A 21646-nucleotide genomic window follows, 5' to 3' on the forward strand; every position below is an offset into this window, starting at 1 on the left:
AATATAAAAAATACAAAAAATTACAGTAGATCACAGTACAATACTAAAAAGTACAATACAAAGCGCAATACGAAAAAGTACAATGCGACAGTACAACACGACACACTACAATACGACACAGTAAAATATGACAAAGTACAATACATCACAGTACAATACAACAAAGTACAATCCAAAACAGTACAATACAACAAAGTATACTACAACAAAGTATAATATGGCACAGTTCAATACAACCAAGTACAATACGACCCAATACAATACAACAAACTGCAATACAGCACAGTACAATATCACACAGCATAATATCACACAATGTAATACAACACAGTACAATACAACACAGTACACTACTACAAAGCACAATACAACAAAGTACAATAAGTACAATACATCACAATACAATACAACAAAGTATAATATAACAAAGTACAATACAACAAATTACAGTACAACACAGTACAATAGTACAAAGCACAATACAAAACAGTACAATAGGTCAAAGTATAATACGACAAAGAATACGACAAAATACAATACGACAAAATACAGTACAACACAGTACAATGCAAGAAAGTACAATAGACAGTGCAATACGACAAAGTAAAATACGATGCAGTACAATGGAGCACGGTACAGGGGGTGCCAGGACACCACAGCTGTCTGCCGCGTGGGCCCCCGACTGTGGCACTGGGTGGTTGGACTGGGGCCCCCTCGTCTGCTCCTCTGGCGTTCTGGAACGGCCTCTCCCCCACCCTCACTACATGAATATTATAACTACCACCCAGATTGTCATTATTAAATAGTATTACATTATCATTGCACAGTATTCAGTACAATATGACTAAGTACAATACAACACAGTAGAACTCAGTTAATTGTTCAAGTTTGGACTGACTGGTTGACTCTGGGTCACAGGTTAATATCTGTCACTCCTTTCTCTGTTCTGAGGTGGACAAAATGAAGTGGACTTTTTCTGAGCAGAGGGATTTGGTTTCACAGTGTGTTGGGGTGACCAGCCACCTCACTGCTGAGCTAATGTCCTGGTTTGGAAATCACCTCAAAAACAGAGAGAAAAGCTTCTCCCCTCCTCTTTTGCCTTCTCCTCTTTCAGGACGGCCTGCAGCTTTCTCAGGCTTTCTAACCTCAAGTGTAATCTCTAATCCTTTTTCTGAGAAGGGATTAGCTTCCCGCCATGACCTTAGGACCTGTCATGGTGTTCATGTAACAGTGACCAGCTCGCTGATCCATGAGCTACTTGTGCCTTCATGTTCTCTGGAAGCACTTTCAAAGGGAGCTTTAAGGGGAAGGTTACAGCTGCACTGCTGACAAATAACCATTGTCTGGGATTTATACTTATTGAAATCAATCATTATTAATTTGGTTGACCGGTCCAGAAAAGGTTTAAAAGGTTTATATTCTAATTTTGACATTTCATTTAGTTTACTTTGCTGAGAATGAGATCATATTTGATTTATTTTTCATTTCACTTCAGACTTGATTCTTGTTTGTTTTGTTTTGGTGTCATCAGCTAACATCAGGTGTTATCATGTATCATCAGGAACATTAGGTAACATCAGGCATCATCACTGGAACAACACTGCACTGAGATTCAACAGGTGACACTAAGACCACTCCAAAACAGACAAAGAAAACAACAACAATGAAAGCAGGTTGAACAGTAGAAGTGATCATTATAGGCCATGAAGTGTGTGACTGCAGTGAAAGAGCACCACTCTGTTTTAGGGTTAGTAGTAGCACACACTGTTCCCCTTCTCCTGATGCAGACATGTGAATTATGCTGCACATGTGCAGAGTTGTGAAGGAAACACAGGAGTTTAGTCTCTCTCTCTGGAAACATAGCAAAGAATCCCAGTGTAGTGTGATCTCTGAAACAGTGATACAATTAATCCGCTGCAGCTGGAGAAGTGGAGCGACTATGAAATGCTTAGTGTTAAAGGCTGATTTCATGCAGAAAGGGGAGGTGGGGGTGTTATCCTGTTTCTGGAGTCAGCTGTGCCCCCTCTCCTGTTATCCCACTGGAATGTCAGGGGAAAGGGATTAGGAGGGTCAGGGGCCAGGTGAGATTACACAGGCCTCTGACAGTGAGGGACCATCATACACACTGTACTGTGTGTGGGTGCAAGGTGTCCTTTAAAGGTCCCTTATTTTACATATGTCCCATCTTTTCATCCAAAAGGAGATATATTTGGTTTTAAGAACAAAAAACAATCTCAATGTAGTTTTACATCTCTTCTCTCAAGCTTCAGCCAATCAGAACATCAGAGGATCTAAGCCTCTGTTCTGATAAGTTAATGTCATGAGGTGAAACTGTACTTTAAAAAGTGAATTGCTTGCCTGGTGCATACACAGGATTTATGTTGGCCATTGAATATGTGCATTAGTGTTACTCCCATCATGGCTCTGGGCAATGAGAATGACCTGGACCTGGTGCTGCGAGTTGATGGATGCTATGCTAGCAGGCTTCATGGATGTATAAGAATACTTCTTCCCTTGGGACTTGAAACCATGGATTTGAAGAAACAAGAACAACAACCAACAATAAAGATAATGTTCTGAAAGGTAAGATATTAAAGCATTAAACACTAAAACATTATTGTTAATTCGTGTTGAGTTAATTTATTTGTGATGTTCCAGACACAAGTCATCATTCGAGGCTTCAGAGACTATATCACTTTGGAAAAAAACGTAAGAGAAAGAATATCACAATCGTCATGATGCAGGATGAAAGAAAAAAGGCCATTAAACATATATCCAATCCAACAATGGTTTATTATAATTATTTCAACATGAAAAAGGAAGACACACATGGGCTGCGGGTTCTGAAACGACAATAAAGAATAAAGATTAAATTTAACACACCAAATCAAAATAGTCTCATTATGTACTTATGTACTCTCCGAGATGTGAATTGCCGAAGGGCCATGAGGAAACAATCAGTATCCATGTTATTGAGGAGGTCAAGATGCACACATTGGCCCTCATTTATCAATCTTGCGTGAAAACAGGCGCAGATCTGAGCGCAGAATTGGTCGTACGATAGGATACACGTGTGATTCATGAAACTTTCGTATCTGAGCAATCTCAGCGTACGAATGATCGGCTCTTGATCAATGCGGCGGCTGAATTCGATCGTCATTAACATGTTACGCCCTTAAATATTCCTGGTTCGGAGGCCTCGCCCACTAAGGTCAAACATGGAGAGAAGAGTTACTGGCAAAAAACGAAACTTTTCAGAGATGGAGATCGACATCCTGACATCCGAGGTGGCGCAAAATAAGGATGTGCTTTTTGGCAGTCTGAAGAGTGGGATCAAAGGAGCTCATAAAACCGCTGTGTGGAAGAGGGTGACGGAGATGACTTTGGTTCTGCAGTGCCGCCTCCTGCAGCCACGTGCCAACACAGCTGTTTTGAAAAATAAAAGAATCGTGTGTCCCCCGGCCACCTGGCCACCACGTTTAAAAGTGATAGCTTGGCATCACAAATCACCTGTACATTTATAGAGTGGTAGTTTTTGCGATTGATGAATGCGTAATCATTCATGGATGGTTCCTTCAGACGCACGAGTGCAATCAATTACTCCAACCAAATTTGGAAACCCAGCAATCTGGAGATCCCTGCGGTCTCTGAAAACATGCTCACGTCTGACACGCGTGTATTGTTCCTCCAAAACGAGTAAATCTGCCATCGTTATGATTTGATAACTGTCAAAGCATCTGTTTAAATAAGGGAGTGAGTAAACATCTGACCAACCACAGTGCAACAATGATTATCTCACTAGATGCTTTTAATTGTTGTTCCAGTTGTGTCACACCCATCGGAAAAAACAAAAAACAATTACACAATTTTGCCATGAGTTAATTTGCAAACACACATTTCTGCTTGTATTTATTATTATTCCAAATTTTAATGTGCAATAATTAGATGTCATGTTAGGCTATTTAGCCTCTCATATTGTTTTATTGTACAAAAAAGTGGTATCAGTAAAAAACGTGGGCTTTTTTAAAATTCAAATTTTTTTTATCTTGTTTTATTCGTTTTAAGAATCCGTTTTGATCTGTTCTAAATATGTGACTGTTTATGTTGAGGTTTGTTTAATAATTATTTTCAGACTCAGCCAGATTTTGCTGCTGCACCGCAAATCCAGACTCAGATTTGCGTACACGAGCTCAGACCTGACGTGAGATCTGATCGTAGCGTCCGCTCACGTCCAAATTGATAAATGCCGAAGCTTGCGTGGAAATGGTCGTACGCACGGTTTTCTGCCGTACGTTCGTTTGATAAATGAGGGCCAGTGTGTTGTGAGACATTTAAATATGATCCTCCACCTTTGCTTTGATCGGGGCCAATTATGACATCATGCAGTCCAAAACAGTCCATTCCTGTGGAGTAAAAGGGAGGTTTGAGTAACCTGAGACCGGCAGCAGGCAACTCAGCCATCTGTGGGTTGGTTGGTTTCACTCTTCACTTTTGACACTTACGCTGATGTCGGCATACCTTTTAAAATCCAGAATTTCCGACGTATTTCAGCAAAGAGTCTTTCTGAGCCAGTTTGATGCAATTTTCCAACATAATCCTGAATGACCAATTTTGTCGCATTATGAGCACGACCAAGTACATTTGGATCGACCTCCAATGTGAATAAGTCCAGAGGTACTACACAACTCTGGGGATAAGAAGAGTAAGCAACTGTGTGGGGGAAGTGGTTTATGTGATGTGAGTCAGGCTAGGTCCTCACTAAGGCTATCTGTGCTTGTCAGAGGATTTCCTGTTCTGCTTTCAGATAGTCAGTTGCACAAGGATTGCCACTGGTTAGATTGGAGAGAGAACGGGCAGTGACATCCAGAAGGTCTCTTGTAACTGTTTGTGTTTGATACATTAGCAATGGTATTGATGGTACCACAGAAGTAAGACTTTCTCAAATCTGGTTGATCATCATGAGGTTCAGCTGATTGAAGTTTAGGCCAGGTATCAGGATATCCATACAAGAATGGTGGGCCAGTGGTCCATCTAGTTGGATTGAGGAGATTTGGCAAGAATTTGCCTCTTGTAACATCATCAGCAGTGTTATTAGCTGAGTCCATATATCTCCAATCTTGACTGTGAGATTTTGGATTTCTGATCCTCTTGCTCCTGCAAATACTTTAAAGTGGCAAGAGTCTGCTTTAAGCCAGTGGAGTACAGTTGTAGAATCCACCCAAAGTGTAGTGTCTCTGATTGGCAGGCTAAGTTCATTCCTGATTAGGTCACACAGGCGTGAACCGGATAGTGCTGCACATAACTCCAATCTTGGTACTGATAGCTGTCGTTTTAAGGAGACTCATGAACGAGCTAGAATGAAACTCAGCTCTACTTGGCCTTTGTTATCTTTTGATCTCAAGTATGCAACAGTACCATAGGCATATTCAGAAGCATCACAATAGATATGGATGTCTCGAACTGTGCTGTACTTCTCCTTGGAAGTATAACAGCAAGGGATAGTGACTTGAGGAAGGTAATGGAGTTCTTCTTCCTGGGATTTCCAAGCTGTTAGGTGGAAGAAGGGGATCATCCCATTCTTGTTCCTTTCTCAATAGCCGTTGAACCAGAATTTTCGCATGAGTTGTGAAAGGTAGGAGGTACCCTAATGGGTCAGAGATAAGCAAGAACTCTGTAGATGTGTTGCTTTGTTATGGCATGTGCTTCCAAAATTCTGGTTTTGTACCTGAGAAGGTCAGATTTTCAGTTCCATAACAGTCCCAGTGTGTGCTCTTGGGGATCACTGTCTTCAGAGAACCAGAGTTCAATGCTTTCAGGCTTTGCTTCAGATGGTAGATGGCTGATCACAGAGGGATCATTGGTCGTTCAAAGCTCCCTGCTGAGAGAGTAGCTCTCAGTTTGTCAAGGTGTGTTAGAGCTGTCACTGATGAGAGAAGGCTTTGTAAGCAATTGTCAACATAGAAACACTGGGTTACTGAATACTGCACATCTTCATCAGGTTGGTTGTTGTTCACATGTTTTTACAGAGCATAAATTGCACAGCAGGGACTACAAGTGGTACCAAAGGGAAGGACCTGCCATTGGAATGTCTCCTCTCTTCTTTGTTCATTGAAAAAGAGGAATTGAAAAAGAGGTTTATTATGAGGTAGGAGACAGACTTGGTGGAACATGCCTTTAATATCACCAATTATTGCAACAGCATGTTGCCTGAAGCGAAGCAGCAGCATGCCAAGGAGTGATGGCCCAAGGACTTGTCCTGGTAATAGGTACTTATTAAGGCATTGTCTTTGGAAAGTGAATGAGCAGTCGAATACTGTGCGATCATTGTTGTTATGCATTACGATATGATGGGGAATCTACTAAGATTATTTGGTGCTGTGATCCTCTTCAGATGTCATGAATCATTGAGATTCAATGTTTTGGAGTCGTGACATCACTGCAGACTGAGGAATGTTCATGTGGGAAGGATAGTAATGGATGACTGCTTTCTCACTGCGTACAGGTAGAGCACAGAGTTTCCAAAGTTTTTCAACATGGTGGCACAATACATCTGTAGGGGAACTGAAAGATGTAAACAAACACTGGACAAGCGCAGAGGAAGTCTTTGAAAGTCTCTGATAGGGCCTTGGAGTGTCCATCCTAGAAGCGTTTTCACAGCTGCTATATAATAACAGTGATAAGATGAATGTGATCTGAGCCTATAAGCAGCAGTGGTGATGCTTTATTGATGGATTGTAAGGGAATGTACCCTATAGATGCTTGTATTTTCTTTGAAGGGACATTACAGGATAAGAGTGGTCTAACTGGCTCCAATAAAGGCATGATTGATCTTGAAAGTCTTTTCAACTGACCAATGAACCACGAAGAGTTTCGACATCTTGGCGACGGTTCTGAGTGATAATTTCTCAGCTTTATCATTCAGGTGAAGATACTAAGCAACTGACTGCAGAAGAATGGTACATCGTGAAGCATCATCAAGGACTGCATATGTTTTATAGGTTTGCTTCCCATTATGGAGAAGTACTTTTACAACTTTCAGAAGTACACCATTGCAGTCACTTGGTCCATCAAGATATAATGTCCTCACAGCAGGACTAGCAAGTTTGTTGGATTTTTGGTGTACTTCACACAGTATTTGCAGATGTCTTCTTTTGCAGGTGTCACAAGATTTCTTCAGATCACACTTAGGCCAAGCTTGATGTGTCTGAGCACAGTGCCAACAACGTTTGTTCTCCTTTATCTAGTGTACTTTTTCATCCTTTGTCATATCAGTGAACTCAGGACATTTGTTGATATGATGTTGAGGTGAACTGCAATATGCACAGGTTGCTCTGGACCTTGGGAAGAATTCTGAAGATGGAGTGGGTTCACTTGGTTTGTTTGCTCCATGTAGAATTGTTGTCAGAGCAGGTATGGACTTTCTGGGATGTCTATACTGATTTGAAGATGGGATGGAAATCTCCTTTCTGGGATAACACCAAGCTTCAGTTTGCAATCATGCTGAGAACATGAACAAATCATATTTCATGACACCTTGATTCCTATAAACATGCCATTTAAGGTGCCTGGTGAGTTCTGGGCAACTTCTCAAGAGAATATCCACATGAGAGCAACAAAGAAGTTCTGCTTGTCCTTGAGCTAAGAAGACCAACAAGTGTTTCTACACGAAGGGCAAAGGTGTCAAGAGCATGACTCTCACCTACTCTGATAGAGGGAAGATCCATGATTTTCCTGAGCTCCTTCAATGCAAGTTGTCTAGGTTGCCAATAACATTCATCAAGAGCTGCAATGGCTTGGTTGTATGAGTCAGAAGCATAGGAGAAGGTAAGAGCTAGTCGCTGGGCTTGGTCAACTTTCAGATGATCAAGGAGAATGTGATATTTAAAATGCTCTGTCTCAGGGACTGAGGTCTTAGAGGAGAACACTGCTCCTGCTGGGAGGAGGACGAAACAAGAGACTGAGTAGGGTTTTCAGCTGGAGGATTCAAAGGCTGACCACATTAGCTTTGTGGGTGGCCCTCTGGTGGTGCTGCAGCAAAACTTTAAGGTAGCAGGTCTTCTGAAGAAAGGATTGGTTTAGGAAGACCGGGTGAAGGAAGTGCAGCATCAAGGATTGACAAGTGGCTGACAACTGGTGGACAGGAGGATGATTGGTGTTGTGGTGTTTTAACACTTTGAAACTGAACAGCTTGCTGTTTGACATGAAGCACCTTCAACTCTAGGATATTGAACTCCATAATTTTCTAGATGAGTAGGGGGTCAAGTGTCAGGACCAGATCATCAAAGAGTTTCATCTAATGGCTGTGAATCTGTGACAATAGTAGAATCCTGCTCAAAAGACCATGTCAAGTAGGAGGTTCAGAAATGACTCATTATCACTATGGGCATCTCCATATCCAGTCCAACAAAGGTTTATTTTCAAGACACACATGGGCTGCAGGTTCAGAAACTGCCACCCCATGTGAAGGTGAAGAAGCGTGAATGAGTGGAGTGAAGCTCTTAAATAATCTTTTAGTGCCCAGGTAAACTCTATCAGATAAATTAGGCATGGAGTGAGAAAACAAGAGCCAATCGGTGACAAGGAAAGGAAAGGAAGTCGGTAGGTGAAGAAAGGCAGATGAAAATGAAAGAAAATAGGGATATTTACCAGTTTGGTTAAGGTTTGGTTAAAGTTTGGTTAATGTTTGGTTTTGTGGCAGCAGGACGGTGTGTGTGTGTGTGTGTGTGTGTGTGTGTGTGTGTGTGTGTGTTCATAGTAATGAAGGAACATGTAACACAGTGAAACTCACTAATGTGTTTTAACAGTCATATTATTGTTGTCAATAGATTATAAATATTGATAGATAGTGTTAGTAGATACATTCACTGATGGTTTGAATCTGTGCATGTTGATAAGAAGAATCTCAGTTACACACAAGACAATAAAATCAGAGTAGATTAAATGATAAAGTGAATGATGACTGATGGCTGTCACACCTGACACCTGTCCTGTCCTGTCATAATAGCAACACGTGCTTCTCATAATGTCTGTCCTGTCAGTCTAAACCTGACATTAAATGGAAGCTGAACATCTAGAGACGGCTGGACAGGAATGTCCTGCTAACATCCTCTCAGACTTCATGTACACCAGTGCAGAAAGTCCCAGCATTCCCTGCTTCCCCCACCTGCACTCTGCAGCCTGGTTGTTCTGCCTCATTCCAAACCTCAGGCTAGTCTGAGTCAAGACTGAATGGAATTCCTGGTGTGAAGGTCTAACAGGATTAGTGGATGTGGAGAGCTCCCAGCATGGTCCACCAGGGGATTACACAGTGAGAACACGGCACTGAGGCTGCAGGCAGTCACCACCAACACACACATTCACACCTTCACACATTTCACCTGCACTGTGTTCCACATTAACCAGTACTAACAGTTCAGCAGATGTGACAAAGTTGTACAGTGTTCTCATTCTGACTCATACTGAGTGTAAAGATGCACTATCACATGATGATATCAGTTGTGTCTCAATGGAACGTGATGAAAGGCTCTGCTATTTCTCTGAGTGTATACTGACATGCTGAGAGACAGTAATTTGTGTGATTATTCTGCGTCAAGATGGCTGCCATGAAAAAGGACTTAATTTGGATTTGATCCATGCAGTTACACTTAATGATGTTACTTTAAGCTCCTAAGACCCGAACTCTTGCATGGCGTGCATTTTTAATTTCTCTTTGCTATTTAGGCTGATTGGGACCTGAGAAAAATGATGTCCACATATGAGGACATTAGTTTTAAATTTCGATTACTGAGTGGCAGTATAATATCCTCATATGTGCTCACCAGGCCCTTGTTGAGAAAAAGTTAGTATTGTGGTCTAGAGAACCCAAAATATGAGGTCCACATATGTGGAAGCCAGGTCCTAGGAGGTTAAAGGTTCTGTAAGCGATGGTCACTGCCATTAGATGTCACACTAACCCACCAACATCAGACCTTAACAAATGCTTCGTCAGCCACACTTCCAGCCCTCTTCCCCCCTTCTCAGTCAACAAGAGTTCTGCTGCCCATTGATATCATCCATTAAACACAACAAGAAGCTCAACTGTATAAAGTTACCCTGTGTACACACACAAAAACAATCTAACCACAACCATTAGCCCACACTAGCACTGATATGCTCCACAGCAATGCTGACAGTTAGCTATACTCCACAGTAACTGACAGTGGACCCAGGACACAGTGGTCCTTCACAACAACCATGAAGCTTATGATACACACTGTTAATAACCGAGACAGACAGTTGCTGCTATACTGTTTCCTGCCACTAGGCGGCTGCAGTGCACTTCATCTGTGATTTTCCTTCTTATGTTCCATTAACTTTTTAACATGTTTCTATGTTCATTCAGTGTTTGCCATTAATTACCTATATGGTGGCCCAAAGTCTAATCTGATTGTCAGACTCAAACCTGTGCCACTGCAGTTCGGACTTACATCTCGAGGGTACGCGCTATACCCCCTCATCACTTTTTGTTTCTCCTGGAAACACTTCTGTTGTGTTGTGAGTATTTGCAGCTCATGTGTTGTTGAACTGATGAAGATGTTTTTTGAATTTGTGTTTTGTCTGTTTGCATGTGTTTACTTAAGATGTTGAGCTCTCAGGGCCAACATACTAATCTGTCCACCACAGTTTCATTTTTCATAATCACACTTCTCAAAACAATATCAAAGATATCTGACATGTTTGTGCTGTTTCTTCACTGTGGAGCTGTGAGGTGATTCACTCAGTCCCTCCTTGCCCTGCTCTTGAACTGTCAAATTGTGAATGCCATCTTCAGGATACTGTATCACCGCTGAACACTTTCATGTCCTTGATGAAATCTTGCATCCCTCTGCAAGCAGTAAGAAAAATCAGCAGGTGCTGCAAAGCTGTCTCCTTCAGATCCAGAACAGCTGTTTACTCAACCTGCGAGTGAAAGACTTGAAGCCTAGGCTCAAACATTTGAGCAAGATGCTCCTCTTCATCAACTAGTCACAGCTGTGGGAGGAACGACTGTACATAGGACAAAGCAGGGAGGAGCAGAGCAGAGTGAGTCAGCTGTCAATGGAATTTGAGCTACTTGTACTACTTGTACTAGTATTAACAGTATCATTTTACTTCTACCACTCTACATTTAAGAGCCAGATATTGTTACTCATGACTGTTTTATAATTACAAACATATAAGCTGATAAAATTCAACATTGTTAAAGTAGAACCTGTTGGTTCCCAGTCTGATTGGCTTGTTTCCCCATAAATATTAAAAAACCTGTGTACTTGGGGCCCTCTGTCTTGTTTAAGATGGTTTCATTTCAATAACATAAAATATAATATCCAATATTTCACTAAAAAAGCAAATAGCAGGTAAAATGACTTCTACTTTCTTCTCTTAATAATGATGTCACGGCCCATCAGACTGATCCCTTTGGAGGGGCTGGACCACGAGGCTGGGAACCACCAGCCTGAACTATCTATATGAACTGGAGCAGCTACAACAGAACCACATCCAACATAACTGATCTGAACACGTCCTGCACGCCCGCCTCCATCACACTGAAATATACAGGCAGTTGTAACATAGAACAAAAGTGACCAACCAATCACAGAGCAGCTTTAAATGACAAGATACACCAGCTGATGAACATTCACCAGGCATTAGACGTGTGGAGAGGCCACTGTGTCCTTCTATTGTCGCTAAGAGCATGTTACCCAGCATGGCCACTAGGGGGCTGTATGCTCACTGGACACTGCTGTACAGATCTGTTTGTTGTAGAATGGGTGTGAAGGGGTCATAATAGATCAGCGACCAGTTTCACAAAGACAGACTTTGTCAGAGGAGTCACAGTTCAGATAGACTGAGTCTAAATTGATCTGCTGCACAAAGCAGTTCAAATGCACTCTGGGAAATTCAACACAAAATAACTGAAGCCATAAAAACCACAAACACTGTGGCCTCACAGCAAACAGCCACCTGCTCTCCTGTGGGTAACCCCACAACTGTTAACAGTCCCTCACTACTGAGAGGACCTCATGATGTAAACCTGTCTCCACTGACACTGAGCAGCTGAAAACATCAACAGATAACAGACAACAAGCCTGTAAAAAAAGATAAATCACATCTCACAACCAATAATCAATAATCAAAACCTGAGGAATCAATGGAAACATTTGACTCAAGTACGAATGATATAATACAGACAGTGATAATGTGTTGGAACAGGACTGGAGGAGCTTTTTCACACACCTCTGTGTGTAAGAACATCGCACTGTAACGCAGCTTCACTTCAACAGTCCATGAGCGCAGCTTGGACTCTGGTCTTTGTAGGGACCTGGAGTCTGCAGAGGCCTCATCACAGACTCCTTCATCTCCCACTGCTGCACAATGTTCAGGTGACCACGCCACCTGCTGGTGGTTGTTGGTGTTGCTTCAGCAGCCTGCAGACAGCTTCGTGTCCTGCTGTGTCACAGAGACTGAGAGTGTGTGAGCAAACACAGGAGTCAGCAACACTCACAGATCAGTGATGACGGAGCAGTTCAGACTGACAGTGTTTATTCTTCCTGGGGTCATCTTCAACAATTCTTCAATGACAACAGATGGATAAATACACATCCAGATCAAAACACATTCATATCATTCATACTCACAGTGAGACTCACAATACACATCAATCTGATAAATACAAGAACTACTTAATGATTTCATTTCTTAATAACTGAGAAAAGAAACTTTTCACAATTCAATCATCTAAGTCACAAAAAAAGATAAATAAAAATAAATAAGCGGGATGAAATAGCTCCTGTATCCATTTCCAGTTCAGAAAACTTACACCTTGTGTAAACAAATGCAATATGAACTTGTTTTAAAACATATTGTACTATTTTCTGATGTCAAGAAACGTGGGAATGAATTCATGCCACCATTACTCGATATTTAACCGTTCTCTGTATTAAACTACTTCTACATGGTGGCAACAGAAAATGACCCTCTGATACCTGCCTAGTGAAATAATGATGTCAATCTGCGATGAATGATAAGTTACTTTAAGTATTTGTGGGGTTTTAGTTATGATGATATTCCTGATAAAGCGACTAGAGAGTAGTGCAACCTGCTTTTTACACTTCACCAAGCCAGACGATGATTCATCATGCTGACTCTTGTTGGATATGAGCAGTGGAGAGCCATTCATGCTGCTTTATTCTGTGCTGCCTGTAATCTGTTCACCATACTATCTGTTGTGTTGGACCAGATCACTGAACAATAATCTAACTGTGATAACACTAATGTTTGCATGTAGCTACTGGGTAACTTTACCAGTGTATCTGATACAGAAACACAGACAGACATATACACGTATGGAAAACATGTCAAGCTACTGTCTCCTGTGAAGAGTTCTGGTGGACACCAGTGCCCCCCTGTGTAGCAGGTGTCATAAAAATGGCTGACGTTCTGTAGCAGCATGTGTGACGGGGAACCAGGGACCTGTGTTTCATCCTGTAGTAGCTCTTCACTGAATTGTGATGTTGACACTGTGAATGATCACAGCCAAGAGGCTTGATGTATCTGGAGTTCTGTGGGTCTGAACCTCAACGACCATACATGTGGTTTGTCCCGACACTCTGATACAACCCACAGGAGCAGGCGCACTGAACCTTTGTTGTCATGGTTACTGGTTGGTATAACAGACATCACATTCATTTACTGAAGTCAGTGGAGTTTCTTCCTGATCATGTGGTTCGGTTTGAGGAACGGTCAGTCTGCTGGTTTAGGAACAAACACAACGTGGTCTCGTTTAGGAGAGGGTTGTGGTTTTTTCTTCCTTCAGGTCAGAGAACTTTTGTCACCATGGTTACTATAACAATAACCACTTCTATTCATGAGGATTTTTAGAAAGGAGCCCTGGCTCTTGTCCACTTGAGGTTGTGTTTTTACTGTAGTTCCCCCACCTGTCCAGCAGAGGTCCTCCTTGGCTGCAGAACAGCACAGCTGGCTCTGGATCAGTAGGTCTGTCTCCACCACAAACACTCAGCAGAGCACAGGTACAGGCAACCACCTGTACCACCAGCCTTAATTAGATTTAATTAGTATTGATGATGTATTAATATAAAGTGTCTGTTAAACCTGTTTGTTTATTGAAGCAGCTTGATGTGTTACTGACTGATGACTTTATACCCACAGTTCCTAATGTGAGCAGCTTCACATTCATTATCTTCAACAGAGACAAATTCACTTATTCTACAAGTCTCTATGTTTTTGATGAGAGGAGACATTAGCCCAAACACATAAACAGTGTCACAGTGTGATCAAAACAAAAACTAATTTAAAACTGAGACTGAAGTTCATGCAAATTTATTTTTTTGTTTTTATTTATAAGTAACGTTAACTTCATTCAAGATCTGTAAAAATCATATACAAGACATTTTAAGGTCTTAAACTCAGACTATTGGATTTAAGACTTTTTAAGATCTGTGGAAACCCTCAAGTTCCAATAGTCAGTGTGACCACTCCATCAAAACCACCTCCAAGCCCAGGAATCAGTTAGGTCACAGGTCACATGGGCGCTGAGGGCGGAGCCGGACCCACTGCAAGAAGCAGAGACTCTGCAGGATGAGCCCGCTGAAGGTATTGCAGCAAAACCTGGACTCTCATTTCAATGTTGAAAAGAGATGCTCCACCTGAGATTCAGACCCGTCACCCAGTCCCCAGACAGGACCGTAACCAGTACTCTGTACTAACACACTGGTTTCCATGGTAATGGGCTGATTTGAGACCATCACTGATTCACTGCTACATAAACCTTGAGTTAGTTAGAACTGAAGATGCTGCTGCAGAGCACAGGTTTCTTCATACTGTTTGTTTGTTAGTTTTATTAGCCGTCTGGATCCTAGAAGCAGTTCAGCTGCAGGTCCTGGTCAGTCAGTTTGAAGCTGCTGTAGATTCTCCTCCTGCTGACGTCAGTTTTACACTACTCTGAATCAAAGCACCATTTCAGTGAAGAAACACTTTATTGTGATTACAGCATGTTTCAGCCTGTGACATCTGGATCTATAAATATAAATCACTATCAGATAATAAGATACAAACTCTGAGGAGTCCGATAACGATGAACCACTGTCTGAGCAGGTTCTCACACAGTTGTGTTCATCAGCTTCTTCATGATAAGGCTGCTGGCCGGTGCGTCTGTGAATATTGTCCCAACAAAAACGTGTGTACCCCACACAGTGTGTCGGATCACTCTGCAGCAGCCCAGGTCCTCGATCTGGAACCCAAGGTGACGATACCTGTCGTCCGTCTCAAACAGGGTGTTGTTGGTGTAGGAGCCAAAGAACTGGAGAGGAATATACACTGTTATCATCCAGTTTCTCCAGAGGAACAGCAGCAAACTAGTACACTGAGCTGTAGACCACTACACTGAGCTGTAGACCACTACACTGAGCTGTAGACCACTACACTGAGCTGTAGTGTCTGTAAACATGACCTGAGAGTTTGTTATACTCAAGTTTGCGTAGTACATGTATGCGTTTGGCCATGAACAGCTGATGTTCTCTGAATGGTTGCTGGACATTTTACTGGAGGACAGTGTAACAGTACCATGACGTCCATATATGAACAAACACAGGGAGCTTCTGTTCACATCTGCCTCATGACTCCGGAGGTGATCATGGCTCCTCTACACTGAATATCAAACTGGATGCTGGGACTTTGTTTCACAGTAAGTGGACACTACAACTCAGTCAGACAGTGATCTCTGTGCAGGCTGATGAAACAGATGTGTGGAAGGTCATGGAAGCCATGGTCACATGGTCACTGTAGCATTCACTCTTGAATTGTTCATCATGTTGTGTATGTGTGTGTGTGTGACAGTTACACTGAGAGTGGTATCTTACCGCCAGGCCTGAGGAGGGATCGATGAAGTCAGCCCAGAACCCGTCTCTCTGCAGAGCGTAGCAGATCTCTTTGGCTCCATCAACAAACTGCACAGTGGAGGAACAACTGTTATCAATCTGATCCTGCCCCGATCTCTCTCTCTCTCTCTCTTCTCTCCCCCATTCCTCCCCTCTCAACCCCACCCCAAATCTCTATTGATGAACACATTTCTACTGTTACATGGTGTACACCATCATATCACCCAACGCTGTTCAAATCTTCTGACTGGCATCATGTCTTTCACTACCCCTCCCTCCCCCGCAGAGATGTGAGGAACCTGCAGTGTATGTGAGGGCAAAACTAAAAACAAACAGTATGAAGTGTGAGACAGGAGAAACATCTGCTCTGCAGCAGCATCTTTAGTTCTAACTAACTCCAGCTCACCTTCCCAAGCATCTGCTCCCTCTCCTCCTCCACCTCAGCACACCATGCTGTCATATCCTTTTGGGTCTTCTGGGTCACTGTCACCACCATCATACCAGCGGAGGGAGCCTCTGGAAACATGGACTGGAAATCTGTTGATCATGCAATCAGGAGAGAACGAGTCAGACAGAAACACTGCTTCTCATCTGGAGGAGCAACATCCACAGAGTCAAACACCTCGGAGTTATCAGGGAGAGACAGTGACACTCCAGTCTGTAAAAACAGCTTTTACCTGGTTCTTAATAACAAAGAGAAAGAAGCTGGATGTTATTGATGAAAGTGTGACGAGTATGAGCTGTACCTCTCTGTAGTAGCTCAGGACAGGGTTGTACGGCACACTCCACACTGGAGCTGTCAAAGTATTGTTCAGCCCTACTGACTCTCTGAGAGGAGGCTGGGTCGTCATTCTCCTGACACACACAGACACAGACACACACACACACACACACACACACACACAGAAGAACACAGCAGTGATTGAGGAGCTGTTGGCTGTTGGTTCATCCACACAGTTCAGATCTGAGCTGTCTGTAGGAGTCTGCGTGCATCACTTAGTGTGTAGGTCTTACATTGTGTTCCTTGATTGTAAATGAACCAGTGATTGGTCCATGTTTGACATTACAGCTGATATACTGATGTGTGTAGCTTGACTTCATGAGGTTTACATGGCAACACAAGTCTTGACACAGGAGAAGTTATGTACTGAACTGTTGTGACTATAAGACAAAATCAAGTGAGCTCCATAAACGAGGCCTCGTTGTATCACACGTGTGTCAGGGGCGTGTTAAGGTGGTACCGACAGAGATCAGAGCCACAGACTGACGAGTGGAACCAGATCAAGTCTGTAGTGCTGAGTTCTGGATGGGAACTGTTCAAGTGACATCGGCAAGAAGACCCATGAAGCAGACTCCATCTATCCAGTGTACATATCAGTATATATCTGTGTGTGTCTGTAAAAACGAAATAAAAGGAATAATCATTGTTGGAGAAGCTACGTTAAATACACAGCTTTACAAGTTTACAGCTGCTTTGCACTGGAGGAAGTTGAGCTACAGTGAAGTGACACTGTGGAGAAGGTTTATTGAACAAAGCTACTTCAGAGTACTTTGTAAAAATGATCACAGTGTGCATGTGATATGAGATTATTAAAAAACTTCACATGCTGGCAAAAGTCCAAGTGAATGTTTGTATCAAATTTGAGAAAGAGGTTCTGTCACGGTGTTATTGAGATATCGTGTAAACGAGAACGGGACAGACAGACGGACAACCTGAAAACAACATGCCTGGCTCTGACTGTCTCCAGCAAAGAGGAATAAAATATAAAATACCCACTGCTCATGGGAAATCAGCAAGAATCAGCTGTTTATGTCTCTGTCTTGTTGACTGTCCCTTCACTTCCCTGTTAGAACCCTTCTATTTACAACCATGAACAGCAGCAGCTGAGAAGACAAACTAAGTGACATGTTTAATCACAACGCAGCACCTACACACACAGAGCTTCAATGACAGTCAGCTGGTAGCAGTGTGTGTGTGTGTGTGTGTGTGTGTGTGTGTGTGTGTGTGTGTGTGTGTGGCAGGACAAATTAAATATAAATTCAATACTACAATAAAAATAACAATAACAATAATATCACATAGATCACAGCCTCTGACTTTAGACTGAAAAGCGGTCTGAGGGATCCTGGTGTAATTAATTACATCAGAAATTAATATAAAGACTGACCACTGTCAACACAATGTATTTCCTAAGTCTTTCTGTTCTCATGTTAACATCATCACACTTACATAGAAGTCTCCGATGAACTGCGCCAGTATGAAGTCGTGTCTCTCACTACTGGACGGAGCCGACAGTACGTCAGGGACCATCTTATGTGGCAGGCTCCTCTTCTTCTCTGCTAGTCCTTCTAGGTGGCACTCAAAACCCACATTACCTGGCAGCTGGAAGCGTTGGTCCTGGGGCCCAAAAGGCCCCATGCTCTCATCAGGCCAAACTGTCCGCAGTCCTTAAAGTACACGATGTGTGAAAATTCAGGTTTCACACAAAATCCAGGTTTTTGACACACACTATATCACCCATACCAGCTTCATTTTACATCTTATAATCCACTCCAACTACTTCATGTTAAACTGTAAAATAAAAACATGCATGACATACCCATGTCAGGTGGATTGAGGGCTACATGGGGCTCATCAGAGCCTGAGGATCCAGCAGTGAAGGCTCTAGCTCCAGCCACACGATGCACCAACACATGAAGTCCAGGGAGATAAGTGACCAGCCTGGCTCTGCGGCACAGCACCTGAACACAGCACAACACAACACACACATCACACAACTACATAATCTTTGCTGAGTGTCATGTATTCACAGTGGAACAAAACAAGTCAGTGAAGCAGATTGACACACTTTGTGTTCAAAAGTCTAAACGGTGAAAAACAAGTTGTTCTAATCAGGGATGTTCCTAATGACTAATTAGGAAATTTACATTGAGACTTTTTTATGGTAAAGGAACACAATCTGTCACCACCCAGACGTACACTCAGTGATCACTTTATTAAGAACACCACACTAACACTGGGTACACACTTGACTCACACTGGCCATCCTGGTGTGTGTTTGTCAGTCTGCCCGTCAGCAGGGTCCAGTTATTCTGTAGGAGAGGACAAGACGGCAGTCAAGAGTCCAGTCTACTGAAACATCAGAGCCTCAACCTAGAGAGAGACAGAGAGAGAGAGAGAGAGAGAGAGAGAGAGAGAGAGAGAGAGAGAGAGAGAGAGAGAGAGAGAGAGAGAGAGAGAGAGAGAGAGAGAGAGAGAGAGAGAGAGCGCACAACGCATGGCAGTTAAGTAATATCGGTCGGTGTTACGACCCGAAAAGTCTGCACTGTACTTTACTTGTATCGTCACGGAAGCTGTAACTACAGAGGAGCAATAACCTACCTGGTGCCAGGTGGTTCACAGTGACTGACTGTGGGACACAGACGTCCGTGACCCTTTACTCTTCGTACAGGTGTTTACACAGTTCGGGCACAGTCGCGGCTAACGTTAGCACAACAGCAGCTCATTCGCAGCTAACGGTAGCACAACGTTAGCACAACAGCTGCCGCTAAACTTAGAAATTCTCTGATGAAACCAAAGATCCTCTACACAGTCTCTCTACTGTCTCTGATGAAACTCACCTTCAGTTCGCGCATGCGCTGTTGCGCGGCAAAAAGCCAGGGCGCGCATTACCGCCCCCGCTGGTCCGGAGGGCCGAGGGGCCCATCTTCTGCGGTCTCTGATGTTGCCCAGACGCTGTCACTACCTGATGAGGTATCTGACTGGTCAAACATCAGTGTTTGCTGCTGCGACACCTCCTGGCACCTCATGTATTTCCATGTATGTCAGTCAAAGTCCATCCAGACTGTTGTGCAACATACGACAGAGACATAAACAGCAGAGTTGTTATAAGGCAACACCAAGTAAGTGTCACTTCGCCAGGATAGAGCTATGTCAAAGTTTAGACAACTGGTTATTGTGTTGTAAACTTCACCTTCACACTTGCTCTAATATTAAAGGGTCACCACCCTAATTTTACCTGGAAGAAGGTTAACAGTTATGGTCATAAGTGTCATTTACACTGGCTAACTGGGGACGTGTCCCCACCACTTTATGAACTGGCTGATTTAGTCCACATCACTTCTGTTAAACACTTTGTGAAATGTTTGCACCAAGAAATGTTAACTGAGAACACACTGAGACAGATTTATTTAATAAGAAAATACAAAAGTCCCCCCGACTACTGATTCTAAAACAACCCAAATACACACATGTACTGATCAGTAACTTTAATTTCTTCCACAGTTTTCCATTCTGTCTGTGTGAACATGACCAACACACAACAGCACCAGGTTTATATGTAAAAGGTTTAACATATACATACATATAAATGTCATGTTTACAATGAGTCATGATTGGTTGAGCTTGAACTCTAGAGACCTATGTTTCTCTAACATTAAAAGTCTGCAGCATATTGAAACAACAAGTTTAACTTAAGGTCTAAAGGGAAGGTTGATGTATTATCTTTAGACTGACTGCATGAACCTCAGCTTCCTCTGTCCTGGTCTGGGTTGTGTCTGATGCAACATGGCTCCACATGGTGAGGAGCTGCCTGAGTAAGAAACCAGTAAGAAACCAGTTTGTGAGACTTCATAAAGATGGAGCGGGACCAGGACTATCAACAGATCCTGAACCTGAGCTGAACCAGCTGCAGCAGAGGTGAGGAGGAACAGGAAGAGCCAGACAACATAGTTTACTTTATACACAACCTGGTACTGAAGAACACGGTGAAAGCTGATCAGACTCTGTGAAGGAGACTGCATGAAGTCCAAGAAGAAAAACACAGTTCACAGACCAGCAGATTAAAGAACATGAAGAGAAGCTGATGGATGTCGGCATCTCCTTCTCTGCTCAAACCCAAATCCATGAGTCTGGATCATATGTAGTACAGCAAGGAGGTTTACAACAGGACACAGATCCACACACACTGAGGAAAAATCACACACACAAATGAAGGTGAACTGAGTTTTGTTTAATATGGACCTCTCTTGCTAGCTGAATTAGTTGTTTCTGTTTTTCTTTATTCTTCTGGGACTTTGGTGAAAACAAAATTGTATTAAATGGAAGGATTTATAATGACTTCACACTTTAGTGACCATAGGACTTTACTGAAGCAGGATCTGAGGTTATCGAGGTAACTTCAGGTTTAACTCTTGTGTTTTAAGTCCTATGACGGTGGTTTACTTGTTACCAGGGTAAATCACCATGGTAACTGATGCTGAACTCCTCACTTACTCCAGATCAGATCAAAACCTGTCAACAGCCAAACTGCTGAACAATCAGATCACTGAAAAACTGAGTCATGATTCCTACAGGATCCTGACAGGGAAATAAGAGTTTACAATTAAGTGATCAATAATAAAGATCAGTATATTTGTATAGATCAGTGGGTGTTTCGCTGTTTGAGTCTTTCCATGTGCTACTCTGGTTTTAAAACAGAGCCTCTAACAAACAGAGGAGGGTTTATTACATTAGGCAGTTCGCCTACAAGGAACATGTTGGAGTGGATGATGCCGTCCTTTACATCCTGCACCCATTCTTACTTGGATGAGCCAGGTGGTTACATGAGGATTATGTTCTTTCATTTTTCAAGTGCATTTAACACCATCCAGCCCCCCATCCTTAAAGACAAGCTGGAAGGGGATGGGGGTGGATCCCTGCTTCACGTCCTGGATTGTGGATTACCTGACAA

The 21646-nt window shown here is 42.6% G+C and overlaps 1 protein-coding gene across 4 annotated transcripts; it reads right to left on the minus strand.

Moving 5' to 3' along the window:
- Positions 1-14995: 14995 nt before the first annotated feature.
- mmadhcb (metabolism of cobalamin associated Db) lies at positions 14996-19549 on the minus strand. Of its 4 annotated transcripts, none has more exons than XM_056388439.1 (8): positions 19297-19549; positions 18944-19007; positions 18515-18656; positions 18145-18362; positions 16661-16769; positions 16321-16451; positions 15897-15983; positions 14996-15337 (listed from the first exon to the last, which is right to left on the minus strand). In XM_056388439.1, the coding sequence occupies exons 2-8, from the start codon at positions 18959-18961 to the stop codon at positions 15137-15139; spliced, it is 906 nt and encodes a 301-aa protein (XP_056244414.1). In that variant the 5' UTR covers positions 18962-19007; positions 19297-19549; the 3' UTR covers positions 14996-15136. The 4 variants fall into 4 exon arrangements, with proteins under 4 accessions (XP_056244414.1, XP_056244413.1, XP_056244416.1 ...); XM_056388438.1 differs by having other exon boundaries at positions 18944-19068; XM_056388441.1 differs by having other exon boundaries at positions 18953-19007; positions 19297-19548.
- Between the last annotated feature and the right edge of the window lie 2097 nt (positions 19550-21646).

The sequence above is a fragment of the Seriola aureovittata genome, chromosome 11 (assembly GCF_021018895.1).
Source record: "Seriola aureovittata isolate HTS-2021-v1 ecotype China chromosome 11, ASM2101889v1, whole genome shotgun sequence".
Taxonomy (NCBI): domain Eukaryota; kingdom Metazoa; phylum Chordata; class Actinopteri; order Carangiformes; family Carangidae; genus Seriola; species Seriola aureovittata.